A 15,186-nucleotide genomic window follows, 5' to 3' on the forward strand; every position below is an offset into this window, starting at 1 on the left:
ATATATATGTATACACATATATTCATATATTACTCATTGCTAAAACCGGCACTCTGAGGGCATCCATAACTGCGATGTGACCCTCAATGAAAACGAGTTTGACACCGCTGGTGTAAGGGGATTGTGTAACGTTTGAAGATCTTTCCCTGTCATTTAAATGTGTAAGTTATAGAAAAACAACGTCATAATTACGAATATAAAAGAAATATCCAAAGTTCAATAATAAGGTCGCATGAATCCATTTAAGAATGTCAAAGTACCTACCTATCAAGAATGTTTTAAATGGTTCGTTCCACCTGGATAACTTCTCACGCTTGACCCAAAACTGATGACATCATCAAAATGATAGAAAAATGTTTAAAATAATGTGGAAGAAATATTTTTGTGGCAGCATACAGTAGAAGAAAGTTATCATTAAGTTTCTTGCACATAACTGATGCATTCAAAGACCCTTGATTAAAGTTAAAAAAAAGAGGCGTCCTTCCGTTTTAAAGACCAACCTTTTTTAAAAGAGAATGTACTGGTGCCTATCAGACAATATACAGGTAGGTTCTCTCTGTTGTTTTCTTTCTCGTAGAGCAAATAGTTGGAAACCTAAGCAGACAGCCACATAAAAGTAGTATTTTTGTATATTTTTATTGTGAATATGCACACAGTAGCAAAAGTACCGCAGGGCATCATATATGTAACATTGACACATGTACAAATACATGGTTGGACGAGGTATCCCTCCACATCATTGGTTTAAAGGAGTCTCTGTTAAACAGGATTAATGCCACACATGTAGAGAGGGACATGTCCCCACAAGCCCAAAGGCACACATTGTCGAATAAAGACAGGGATAAAATAAGTATGTAAACATGATTAGCATTTACATACACAAATATGAACGCTACTTACTCTGCTCGGTGTGAATTATCATGAGACGTTTTTTTTACGTCTACACCCGACCACTGCATGGTTTATTAAAGAAAGGACATTTGTTTTGCCTTTGCACATGCATTTTTTTGTATATATAGATCTGTGAGCTAGAGCGCAAGTGCAAAAAAGAGTGAATTTTAAGCTCTAATGAAATTACCAAACGGATGTAAAAACAGTTTTAGAGCAATAAAATAACCCTTTTTTAAAATAAATAACGACAGGATAGTCTCCAAGTAAAAAAGAGACAGTATAGCTTAATCATTATAAGTAGGCCAGCAAACCTGATCTGAATGAAACCAACCACCCGAAATGGCGGTTATCCAATCCCTACGATCCACTGGCACGGTTTTCCCTCTCGGCTTTGGGGATGAAGGTGAAGAGGAGTGGAGGACATCGATGGAGGGCAATCCATGCTGCCTGTGCTCCAGGAGTGGGGCAGGAAGGGAAGAGTGACGGAGGGACCGGTGTCCGCGAGCACACGGCTGGCCAGAGAGGAGAGCGGCCGCTTGGGGTGGAGGTCGGACGCGGCGAAACACGGTGAAGATCGGATGGAGCGCAACACTGCAGTGACGGAGGAGAGTATCAAGGTCTCACACTTACCCAAACCAAACACGGGACGGGCTTTCGCTTACCGTCCGTCTCAGTGGGAGACGTCACTAAGAGACCGGCTTGCTTGTTGCCTGCTTGAGCAGCTTGTCTGTAAAAGTGCATGGCTGTTCTTAGGTTCTGCTGCACCCCAAAGCCACTCTCATAGCACTGACCCAGCAGGAGCAGAGCAGCACCATCCTAGACACAAGCAAGGAATGAAAACTGGCCTCAAAGATGTCTACCGTATTTTTAAGACTATAAGACGCACTTAAAATCCTTGTGGACAGTGCAATAACAATAACCAAAACATATACACATATATACGGATGTATATGTATATATGGATGTGTATATATATATATATATATAGATGTATAGGTATATATAAACATATATATGTGTAAATATATATATATATATGGATGTATATGTATGCATATATATGCACACACATATATATGTATGGATATACACACATACACACACACACGTATATATACACACACACACATATACATATACATATACATACAGTGTTTCCCATAAACTGCCAAGATACCTGTGGCGGTGGGGGCGTGGCTATGGGCGTGGCCACCGTGACATCATCGAGTAATTTGCATAATTTACTACAATGATATGATTTTCTCTAAAAAGGCTCAAAAAATCTATACTTACTAATTAATAATAACAGTTTTGTTTTAAACGTCCATCCATCCATCCATTTTACAATATAATTACAACACTTTATGTACATATTTATATACAGATTTGAACAATAAGTTATTCACTGAAATATATTTATTAATTGTGGTTCTTACAAAAAATATATCTTATAAAATATAAAAGCTAAAATGTCTCTTAAAGCTCTGCCCCTTTAATTAGTGCATACTAAATAATTTAACTTTAGCCTACTACTACAACCATATTATTTACCAGCAACATAAAGTGAAACAGAGGCAGAGGTGTCCTGCCACAGTCAGTAACAAATAAACAGAAAACAGTAGTGGTCAAATACAAATAAGGCAACAAGAGAAGTATCCTACACTTCTCTTTTGTAAAGTAAATGTGAACAGCCTATATGGGCATCTACATCAACTATATGATCATCTACATCTACATCTACATCTACATCAACTATATGATTTGCCTGAGAAGCTGGACAGGACAAAAAAAAAAAAAATATTTTTTTTATTTATTTATTTTTTTTAAATTTGTGGCGGACGTAATTCTTTCGTGGCGGGCCGCCACAAATAAATGAATGTGTGGGAAACACTGTATATATATGGATGTATATGTATGCATATATATGCACACACATATATATATGTATAGGTATACACACACACACACACACACACACACACACACACACACACACACACACACACACACACACACACACACACACACACACACACACACACACACACACACACACACACACACACACACACACACACACACACACACACACACACACACACACACACACACACACACACACACACATATATATATACATGTACATATATTGCCCATCCCTCATATGAAGTCATTGATAAAAAGCCTAGATAGAAGTATAGGAATACAAGAAGGGTGCTCACTCTGCTCTTTGCTGCCATCTGCAGGTAGTGGACAGACTTGCTCCCATCTCTCACCGGCTCCCGGGCGTACACAGAAGCCAGGCACAATTGAGCCTGAACAGAAATTGAGGCAAACCTAAAATGGTACGATGTTGAGCTTACACAAATGTTACAATAACACCATTTGACCAGCCGCTTCTCCCTTTTACTGGTTTCAGTAAACACTAATGCCCTACAAAGATTATTATGACACATTTTCAAACCTCTATTTGGTGTGATCGAATCATGCACTAAAATTGTAGCAAAGTGGGGATAAACAACAAGATGTGTAGACGAGTCCCACCTTAGTCAGGTCAGCTGCAGCAGCTTGCTCCAGGAGGTTGATGGCGACGTTCAGCTGTTCTGTACTTTGCTGCTCCCGAGTCAGAAGCAGCTTTGCACAACGATACTGAGCCTGTTTGTGACCCCCGACTGCTGCCCGCCAGTAGTAATGGAACGCCTGCACGAGAATGGGGGGATAAACAACTACAGTGAATATAGTTGGGCAAATGATATTCAAAAACTGACAACAATTAGTGAAATCTAATGTGCTTAAACACACAAAGATAATAATTAGAGATGTCCGATAATATCGGCAGTTAAAATGTAATATCGGAAATTATCGGTATCGGTTTCAAAAAGTAAAATGTATGACTTTTTAAAACGCCGCTGTGTACACGGACGTAGGGAGAAGTACAGAGCGCCAATAAACATTAAAGGCACATAATATCTACGGCTTTTCACACACACAAGTGAATGCAAGGCATACTTGGTCAACAGCCATACAGGTCACACTGAGGGTTGCCGTATAAACAACTTTAACACTGTTACAAATATGCGCCACACTGTGAACTGATGAAAATATGACTATAGGAGTTTCAAAAGAAGTAACACTTAAATATGGATATATGTAAAAGATCTGGTCCCATCAGAACCCACACCAAACAAGAATGACAAACACATTTCGGGAGAACATCCGCACCGTAACACAACATAAACACAACAGAACAAATACCCAGAACCCCTTGCAGCACTAACTCTTCCGGGACACTACAATATACACCCCCCGCTAGCCTCCCCAACCCCGCCCACCTCAACCTCCTCATGCTCTCTCAGGGAGAGCATGTCCCAAATTCCAAGCTGCTGTTTTGAGGCATGTTGAAAAAAATAATGCACTTTGTGACTTCAATAATAAATATGGCAGTGCCATGTTGGCATTCATTTCCATAACTTGAGTTGATTTATTTTGTAAAACCTTGTTACATTGTTTAATGCAGTGGTTCTTAACCTTGTTGGAGGTACCGAACCCCACCAGTTTCATATTCAACAAACCCTTCTTTAGTGAAAAATAAAATGTTTTTTTTTTCAAATTCAAGACAAAGTTACATGTTTTTAGGGGCCGCAAGTACCTTTGTAAAGGACTCCCAAAGGGAGTCCTTTACAAAGGTACAGAGGACCCTATTGTTATTGTAAGGTTTACTATTATTATTCCGCCGCCACATTAAACTCTAGTTTGACCCACTTAACATGCTTCAAAACTCACCATATTTGACACACACATCAGGACCTGCGAACATTGCCATCTAATAAAAAAACCAAACCCCAAAACTCAAAATTGCGCTCTAGCGCCCCCTAGGAAAAAACAAAAACAAACTGCCTCTAACTCCCACTAGGAAGGTTGTAGAGACATGAAACAAAAACCTCTATGTAGGTCTGACTTAGACCTACATTTCATAATTGGACATCCTCGGGCAAAAACCAACAGGAAGTTGGCAATTCCCCTTTTAAGACAAAAATTGACTAAAATCACTAATTTTTGCCTCTTTGAGCTGTAATTTGACCCCCTTAAAATACTTCAAAACTCACCAAACTTTTCACACACATCAGGACTGGTGGAAATTGCGATCTAATAAAAAAAAACGAACCCCAAAACTCAAAATTGCGCTCTAGCGCAATTTTTGAATAAAACAGAGACAAAACTGCCCCTCAGAGGAAAACACAGACAAAACTGCTCGTAACTTCCGGTAGGAACGTCTTAAGAGACATGAAACAAAAACCTCTATGTAGGTCTCACCTAGACCTACATTTCATAGATTGACATCCTTCAGCAAAAATCAACAGGAAGTTTGATATCCCCCCTTCAAAACAACATTTTTGTAAAAAGCGGTCACCAAACATCAAACATCAAACATCTCTGAGCGCGTTTGTCGTTTCGGCTTCAAACTACTACAGGAGAGAGATTGAACCCTTCTGATTAGAAGTAGACGAAAGACTTTTGATAAGTGCTATGGTTTTAATTTTACGAGCCTTCAAAGAACCACTGGGCTGATGCTGCTGCGCTGCTGTGATTTTACGAGCCTTCAAAGAGAAGAACCACTGTGCCGCAGCACCTAGGAAAAAAACACAGACAACACTTCCTCTAACTCCCAGTACGAATATCGCAGAGACATGAAATAAAAACCTCTATGTAGGTCTGACTTAGAGCTAGATTTCATACACTGACATACTTCAGCAAAAATCAACAGGAAGTTGGCAATCACCCCTTTAAAACAAAAGTTTCATAAAAACACAAATGTTTGCCTCTTTGAGCTGTAATTTGACCCCCTTAAAATACTTCAAAACTCACCAAACTTTTTACACACATCAGGACTGGCGGAAATTGCCAAATAAGCGGGCCCGACCAACGCTGCTTGCAGCTTTAATTTTTACTGGTGCACAATATTAACTGTGCATAAACATCACCTTGTTCAAAGAACACAACCAACACAGTGCATGAACTCACAACAAATGACACACCTGCAAATCAGTGTGACTTCTGCTGTTGCCGTATCCATAATACGCCGATAGGGACAAGTTTTTATTTACACGATGAGTCAGGTGTGTCTTGACCTCCACCGAACCCCTGAGGGCGACTCACCGAACCCCTAGGGTTTGATTGAACCCAGGTTAAGAACCACTGGTTTAATGCATCCAGCGGGGCATCACAACAAAATTAGGCATAATAATGTGTTAAATCCACAACTGTATATATCGGTATCGGTTGATATCGGAATCGGTAATTAAGAGTTGGACAATATCGGCAAAAAAGCCATTATCGGACATCTCTAATAATAATGCTTGTTTGGTTAAATACATATTCATCCACATGTTTATTATTGTGCTTACTCTAGTGTAGAAATGTACTGCATCCTAAATATTCCATTCCTCTCATGTCACTTAGCATCCCTAACTCAGTAAGAGGCTATACAGAAGCAATAATAAACATATTGTTGAAATATTACCCTTCCATCAGTGTCAGATGTTAATCCAAGTCTAATTTTAGATCATGTTAAACCAGAAGAAAAAAGGATGGTCCTCACCTTCTCCTTGTCCTCGCTGACTCCTCTGCCCATCTCGTAACACACACCAGTATTAAACTCAGCCTTGCTGTAGCCTTGCTGAGCTGCTGCCACAAAACAGACGAAGGCTTCCTCGTAGTTCTCGCTCTTTGCTCTCTCCAGACCTGCATCGACCGGCGGTGAGACAAATGAAAACCGGTTTGTTGAGTTGTGTTGCAACCTGAAAACACCAAGACACCACTCACAATGTTAGAAGTTGATTGTGTGATGATGGGTAAAACACCTGTTCGGCTTATGCTCTCTGAACTGTCGGAAACAACCACATGTATTTTAAATTATACTTGGCAACAAAACCTGTTTTCAGAAAGACTTGTACGTATAACATGTACAGTGTTTCCCCGTTTTCTTGTTTTAGCTTACATTGTACTTTCTGCCTGTGCAACGTTGTCGACATTTATGCTCCCTCCGGCTCTTGGCGTAAAGTTCTTTCGAGTGATGTAAAAATGCTCCCGCAAAATAGCAGCTGTTCCCAGACATAAAATTACAATGTTAACAATAGAACATTTGTAAATCCTATTTTTGGTCAGACTTTAGGAACGCTCTGTTGATATCGAAGTAAAACATTTGAAATGGAAATCAATGTAATTGATAGTTTTTCCAACACATTTTGACTGGATTGCGTCTACTTAGCTAAGCATACTTTGTCAGACATTTACTTCAAACTGTACTATGCAGGCTGAACTGTACTTGGCGTATTTTTCGGACTATAAGGCACACTTAAAACCCTTTCATTTTTTTAAAAACTCAACAGTGTGCCTTATAACCCCGGTGCGCCTAATGTACGGAATCATTTTGGTTGTGCTTACCGACCTCAAAGCTACCGTAATTTCCGGACTATAAGCCGCTACTTTTTCCCCTGGTTCTGGTCCCTGCGGCTTATACAAGGGTGCGGCTTATTTACGGCCTGTTCTTCTCCGACACCGACGAAGAGGATTTGGGTGGTTTTAGTACGCAGGAGGAAGACGATGACACAATGATTAAAGACTGACTTTTCATATACCGGTAGGCTGGTTATTTTGATAACGTACAGGCGAGCACTTTGTATTACTTTGCACCGTTGTATTATTTGTACTCTGCACAAATGCTGTTCGCCATGTCAAAGATGTGAAAGTTTGATTGAATGATTGAAAGATTTATTGTTAATAAATGGGACGCTTTGCGTTCCTAAACAGTCATCTCTGTCCCGACAATCCCCTCGTAGTAGCAGGAACCCCTATATACTACGCTAATTACACTATATACTACGCTAATTACACTATATACTACGCTAATTACACTATATACTACGCTAATTACACATCAAAACCCTGCGGCTTATAGTCGGGTGCGGCTTATATATGGAGCAATCTGTATTTTCCCCTAAATTTAGCTGGTGCGGCTTATAGTCAGGTGCGGCTTATAGTCCGGAAATTACGGTATTTTATTTGGTACATGGTGAAATGACAAGTGTGACCAGTAGATGGCAGTAACACACAAGAGATACACTACCGTTCAAAAGTTTGGGGTCACCCAAACAATTTTGTGGAATAGCCTTCATTTCTAAGAACAAGAATAGACTGTCGAGTTTCAGATGAAAGTTCTCTTTTTCTGGCCATTTGGAGCGTTTAATTGAGCCCACAAATGTGATGCTCCAGAAAGTCAATCTGCTCAAAGGAAGGTCAGTTTTGTAGCTTCTGTAACGAGCTAAAGTGTTTTCAGATGTGTGAACATGATTGCACAAGGGTTTTCTAATCATCAATTAGCCTTCTGAGTCAATGAGCAAACACATTGTACCATTAGAACACTGGAGTGATAGTTGCTGGAAATGGGCCTCTATACACCTATGTAGATATTGCACCAAAAAGCAGACATTTGCAGCTAGAATAGTCATTTACCACATTAGCAATGTATAGAGTGTATTTCTGTAAAGTTAAGACGTAATTTCCGGACTATAAGCCGCACCTGACTATAAGCCGCGCCAGCTAAATTTAGGGGAAAATACAGATTGCTCCATATATAAGCCGCACCCGACTATAAGCCGCAGGGTTTTGATGTGTAATTACCGTAGTATATAAGGGTTCCTGCTACCACGGAGGGGATTGTCGGGACAGAGATGACTGTTTGGGAACGCAAAGCGTCCCATTTATTAACAATAAATCTTTCAATCATTCAATCAAACTTTCACATCTTTGACATGGCGAACAGCATTCGTGCAGAGTACAAATAATACAACGGTGCAAAGTAATACAAAGTGCTCGCCTGTACGAAAAGTCAGTCTTTAATCATTGTGTCATCGTCTTCCTCCTGCGTACTAAAACCACCGAAATCCTCTTCGTCGGTGTCGGAGAAGAACAGGCCGTAAATAAGCCGCACCGTTGTATAAGCCGCAGGGACCAGAACGAGGGGAAAAAGTAGCGGCTTATAGTCTGGAAATTACGGTAGTTTAAAGTTATCTTCATTGAAAAGTACAGTGCTTTTCCTTCTAAAATAAGGACATTTACATGTGACCCCAAACTTTTGAACGATAGTGTACATGTAGACTGCAATATGATGGCAGTCACATATAATAGATACGTGTAGACTGACTTAAGTAAACAACAACAAAATGTTATGTGTTCCATTGAAAATATAGAACATTACACACGGCGCTCAGAAATCTATCCAAATGTTTTAGTACGACTTTGGTAAGCTATGAAGCCGCACCGCTTGACGAATTGTACTGTGCTGTGCTTCAACATATGAGTATTATTATGGTGTGTGTATAAGGTAAGACATTATCTGTCATTTTGTTTCGCAATATTATGCGAAAGCAACTTTTCTTACTTTCTGGCAGCTGCTGATCTGTATTTGGGATCTGCATAAGTCCTGAAAATTTGTGCGCTTCCGCCTTTGTAGTACGTGGTGACACCGTAGTCGATAAGCTTCTTCTTTTTCTCTATCTTCTTGTTATGTGACATTCATCCTCCGCTGTTGCCATTTCTAATATAAAGTAGTGTAAAGTTCTTACTTATATCTGTCAATAAACTCACCATGAAAGCACAAAAACATACCGGTGTAGTGACTTTACATTATTCACCCAAGGAACTTTAGTTATTAGAGAGTTCCGGTCGGACGGTTTTTCACAGGACACATTTCCGGCCTCGTTGTTGTTGCACTGGTGAGCCGTGCACGGATGAGGAGATGCTGCTCCGTTATTGATTGAAGTCTGAATGTCATTAAAACAGTTAGCGCCATCTTTTGACACTTCTTCCACGCCCGTCCTTGCACGCTACACCGCTACAACAAAGATGACGGGGAGAAGACGCTGTCGAAGGTGAGCCACGTAAATAAGAGCGCCCACAAAACGACGCATCCTGAAGAGACTTGAAGATGATGTGTAAAACATCATCTATGCAACATTTTGACCAAAGAACCACCATTACATGTTATGTACACCACAAGGAAGTCTTTTACATTTAGAAAAAAATAATAATAATATGACCCCTTTAATGTGCCCTGTAATCCGGTGCGCCTTTTGTATGAAAATAGACCTGACTAGACCCGCTCATCGGCAGTGCGCCTTATAATCCAGTGGGCCCTATGGTCCGGAAAATACGGTACTATATTAAAACAAAGGATCAATTCTGATATGTAAAAAGAGAGAACCTCGTGTGTTCTACTTAATTACTGATAAGACATTTTATGTCATATTACAATATCTATCGTAATTTTGCACAGCACTTCTTAGAACCGAGGCCGGCTTTACATAGGGGTAAAAAGGGGGAGAGCTAGGGGTGTAACGGTACGTGTATTTGTATTGAACCGTTTCGGTACGGGGGTTCCGGTTCGGTTCGGAGGTGTACCGAACGAGTTTCCACACAGACATATTAAGTAGCGTAACGCACGTTGTGTAAACAATGCACACCGAGGCACAACACACGGCATGCTAGCAGCGACCGGGCTACGATAGACTGACCATACGTCCTCTTTTCACCGGACATGTCCTCTTTTGCGGAGCTGTCAGGGCGGAGTTTCTTAAATGCCTCAAATGTCCGGCATTTTGAGTTAGGGTTGCGTGTATTTTCAATGTACGTTCAGGGTTAAGAAGGGGTTGAAAACAAAACAAATTGTGCGTGCAGCAGCATTGGTGAGGGAGGGGCAGAGACAGAGAGAGAATTAGGATAAACGTGCATGCGTCGCCAGGCTCTGCTTTTTATCCATAGATTTATCAGATTTAATTTGTTATTATCTATAGCAGGGGTGTCAAAAGTGTGCCATTTGTGGCCCACAGCTAATGTTTTAAAGGCCCACGGCACATTCTAAAAATACTATTCAAATAAAGAAAAACATAACAAAAGTGAAATAAAAAAAGCTTAAAGGTTAAATGTCATTTAGAAAAAGTTGCAATGTTGACTAATAAAACAAAGCTGTTTTTTTTTCTTTCAAACTGTCATTGCTCAAAACATAATATTGAATCAAAATCAATGTTATTATGAATTATTGACCTATCCAAGGTTCCCATTACTTCACATCAAATATTACACTAAGACAAATATTTTTGGTGGAAGATTTTGCAAATTTGGTAAATAAATAACCAAAAAATGTACACTAGCGTTCAAAAGTTTGGGGTCACATGTAAATGTCCTTATTTTTGAAGGAAAAGCACTGTACTTTTCAATGAAGATAACTTTAAACTAGTCTTAACTTTACAGAAATACACTCTATACATTGCTAATGTGGTAAATGACTATTCTAGCTGCAAATGTCTGCTTTTTGGTGCAATATCTACATAGGTGTATAGAGGCCCATTTCCAGCAACTATCACTCCAGTGTTCTAATGGTACAATGTGTTTGCTCATTGGCTCAGAAGGCTAATTGATGATTAGAAAACCCTTGTGCAATCATGTTCACACATCTGAAAACACTTTAGCTCCTTACAGAAGCTACAAAACTGACCTTCCTTTGAGCAGATTGACTTTCTGGAGCATCACATTTGTGGGCTCAATTAAACGCTCAAAATGGCCAGAAAAAGAGAACTTTCATCTGAAACTCCACAGTCTATTCTTGTTCTTACAAATGAAGGTTATTCCACTAAATTGTTTGGGTGACCTCAAACTTTTGAACGGTAGTGTATATTTTGATGTTTTCTTACTGTACCGAAAATGAACCGAACCGTGACCTCGAAACCGAGGTACGTACCGAACCAAAATTTTTGTGTACCGTTACACCCCTAGGCGGAGCCCCCTCAAATAAATGTCTTGCCCTTAAAATCAACATTTTTGAAATTGAGAACGTACAATTTAATATATTCACAAAATAACATGTTAAAAGTTGACATAACAGAGCATGATGGATCAGTGTGTACACATGGGGACGGCGTGGCCCGGTTGGGAGAGTGGCTGTGCCAGCAACCTGAGGGTTCCTGGTTCAATCCCCACCTTCTACCATCCTAGTCACGTCCGTTGTGTCCTTGAGCAAGACACTTCACCCTTGCTCCTGATGGGTCCTGGTTAGCGCCTTGCATGGCAGCTGCCGCCATCAGTGTGTGAATGTGGAAATGGTGTCAAAGCGCTTTGAGTTCCTTAAAAAAGGTAGAAAAGCGCTATACAAGTATAACCCATTTACCAATATGCCCTGTTTACATTTCTGACTGCCCCCTCATCTAGAACCGGCCCTGCTTAGAACTGGTGCATGAAAGCTTTTAACACTGTGTGTGGGAACACATTTGACCCCAGAGGTAGGAGCATTAAATCTGTATGTGTGGACTTAGCCTAATGAAGGAATAGTGGTGTGATTACCAATAATGTTCAGGATGACTGGGATGTTGGTGTCTGCCACTTTTTTGAGGTTCTGTGCCGCTTCTGCCAGCCTCTCCTCGCTTGAAAACACATCCTGAAAGCAACAGAGGACAACAGCACCTACAACTTAAAAAATATTGTAAACATCAACCAGATAAAAGCATTAATTTAAAATTCTATGAATTGACAATGTGAACCTTAGCATGAGCACGTTCAACCTCCGCCTCATCTTTCTTGCAGACATTTTCCACCAGGTCCAAATATCCCTCTGTGTTTAAAATGAATCATTAGAGATGAAATAGTGTGTCAAACTAATCCTCTAAATTGGCTTTAATTGCATAGAATCTATCTCAAGAGGACTGAACATACCTTGGAAAGGTGAACCCTCGCCTGGCGGCCCCTGGTGGACTCGTGTGGAGGTGTTAGTGTACAGGTGGTTCTGCTCACTGCTGGCGATTGGACCACTACTGCTGCTGCTTATGCCCTCATCCGAGGACTGACTGTGCAGGCACAACACATGACTTCTTCTTGGAACCACATCCTTCCTGGACACTAAGGAAAACACACAAATAGGTGTCAAAACGGTGTCCAAAATGGGAATTGTATTATTTAAAGATGAAGTGCTCACGGATCTCCAGCAGGAGGCGGTAGCCACAGTGGTGCAAAGTGGACGGTGCCGACAAGGTTGGACTGGGGTCCGTGCCTGAAGAGAATCGAGAGTGGACTTTCCGGCAGATCTGCATGAAAAGCACCGCCGCCGCACCCTTTGGATAAAACATTCATTTAGTCAGTAATGCCAGCTTGTTAAAAATATACTGTACAGCGACCGCCGGAATAATAGGTCATTGATGCAGTGAAAATCCTGTTAATCAGTTGTGAACAATTTACTGTTTATGAGGGAGAATCAGAAAATTTAAAAAGTAACGTCAGATTTCAAAAATATTATTTATATTAAGTAAACATGTACAGTACTGGAATACAGTACACAGTTCCTACTTGCAAACTCTGGAAAAATCAAAGAATCTTAACCAACATGCAGAATCTGACTTGCAAAAAGACACACTAAAAGATCATATTCCATTGCATTGACTTAACACAAACGATTAAGGCTAAGTAAAATGTATGGCCTCACAAACAAATTCACAAGCTATATTTTTTGTTTTTATTGGACTGTAAGCTAGGGCTACAGTTATCGATTAATTTAGTAATCAAGCGATCTATCGATTAACTTGTTCGATTGACTGATTGAACATAAAACACTTTATAGCTGCAATGTTTGTCTATACAAGGATTTTTCTAATGACCTTTAGTCTCTCTTCTTAGAAATGCACATAACATCAAAATTGCACTTTAAATTATACTATAGCACTGAATATTATATTAAAAAAGTACATACAAATAAGTACCGTATTTTTCGGAGTATAAGTCGCTCCAGAGTATAAGTCGCACTGGCCGAAAATGCACAATAAAGAAGGAAAAAAACATATAAGTCGCACTGGAGTATAAGTCGCATATTTTGGGGAAATGTATTTGCTAAAAGCCAACAGCAAGAATAGACATTTGAAAGGCAATTTAAAATGTCTAAAGAATAGTGAACAACAGGCTGAATAAGTGTACGTTATATGAGGCATAAATAACCAACTGCTATGTTAACCTCACATATTATGGTAAGAGTCATTCAAATAACTATAACATATAGAACATGCTATACGTTTACCAAACAATCTGTCACTCCTAATCGCTAAATCCCATGAAATCTTATACGTCTAGTCTCTTACGTCAATGACATCAATAATATTATTGGATATTTGACGCTAATGTGTTCATCATTTCACACATAAGTCGCTCCTGAATATAAGTCGCACCTCCGGCCAAACTATGAAAAAAACTGCGACTTATAGTCCGAAAAATACGGTAGGCTAAAACTAGTTAACAGATAGTGAAAAAACCCCAAAACTAAACAAAAACACTCTGATAAAGCATGATAAATTGAGTGACAATATCCTCACATGCCCTGAAGCGTTGTGGATCAAATATTTGGAATGTACCGGTAAGTCAAACATATACAATGGCTTTAGCTGCCAGAATAGACCATTGATCTGTTTCTGATTGTTTGCTGCTCTTAAATTTGCAGGGAGCTTTTTTTGTAACATACTGCAGCTCTTTTTGACAGTGCAAACATTTTAGCACATTGTCTGTCTTTAAGTTTGGAATGATCGCAGAACCTCTCGCTCATCTTATTTTGGGCTCTTTGCTCTCTTCCCACTTTGCCGGTTTTTTTTTTTAGCCATCTCTCTCAGCACTCCGCTGTTCCCGGCACAAGCAAACAGACAAACGCACGCACAAACACGCACGTGCGCTCACACAGATTTCCCTCTGCAAACTTGGTAAACATCAGTGTAACACGCATCCTGCCGCCTGTCAAAAAGTCAAGGCTTGAACATAAAAGCACAGCAGTAAAACACGGTTCGTTGCACACACCATTGGGGTTGGATAAAAATCCCTTATTTCTCCAGAAAAATATCACATATTTTGAAATGCAAACCTAGATAGATATGCTTCTTATCATATTACAATGCAGCATTTGAGACAACTCAAAGTGAGAGCCAAAAGCAGTAAGCAAGTGAGACCATTGAGGGGCGCAGTAGGAACGATTATAATGTGCTGTAAATACACATCAGTACTGTACCGATAACTTCACTTAGTGACATAAACTATTTTGAAGTGCACTTGCTCTGTGGTCTTACACTGACAGATCATATGATGAGATTGTGGGTCTTTTGTTTGTGAAGACTGAATGGATTTTCTATCGAGGCCCACATGAGATGTGAAGACTGCCATAAAATCAGTATGGCAAAGACATGGACTTACCCAACCCATGGCGTCAAGAGCTGTGTAATG

General features: G+C 39.9%; 1 protein-coding gene across 1 annotated transcript in view; it reads right to left on the minus strand.

Annotated features, from left to right (window-relative positions):
- Positions 1–627: 627 nt before the first annotated feature.
- dele1 (DAP3 binding cell death enhancer 1) overlaps positions 628–15,186 on the minus strand; it is a 24,628-nt gene continuing 10,069 nt past the window's right edge. Inside the window, exons 3-12 of the mRNA XM_062045994.1 lie at positions 15,157–15,186; positions 12,914–13,049; positions 12,655–12,837; positions 12,483–12,553; positions 12,286–12,379; positions 6,491–6,633; positions 3,436–3,591; positions 3,114–3,206; positions 1,554–1,707; positions 628–1,482 (exon numbers count right to left, since the gene is read on the minus strand). The exon at positions 15,157–15,186 is cut by the window's right edge and continues 76 nt beyond it. Coding sequence (XP_061901978.1) covers positions 1,238–1,482; positions 1,554–1,707; positions 3,114–3,206; positions 3,436–3,591; positions 6,491–6,633; positions 12,286–12,379; positions 12,483–12,553; positions 12,655–12,837; positions 12,914–13,049; positions 15,157–15,186 — 1,305 coding nt within the window. The 3' untranslated portion in view covers positions 628–1,237. The remainder of the gene's footprint in view (positions 1,483–1,553; positions 1,708–3,113; positions 3,207–3,435; positions 3,592–6,490; positions 6,634–12,285; positions 12,380–12,482; positions 12,554–12,654; positions 12,838–12,913; positions 13,050–15,156) is intronic.

The sequence above is a fragment of the Entelurus aequoreus genome, linkage group LG04, assembly GCF_033978785.1.
Source record: "Entelurus aequoreus isolate RoL-2023_Sb linkage group LG04, RoL_Eaeq_v1.1, whole genome shotgun sequence".
In the NCBI taxonomy this organism is placed as follows: Eukaryota; Metazoa; Chordata; class Actinopteri; order Syngnathiformes; family Syngnathidae; genus Entelurus; species Entelurus aequoreus.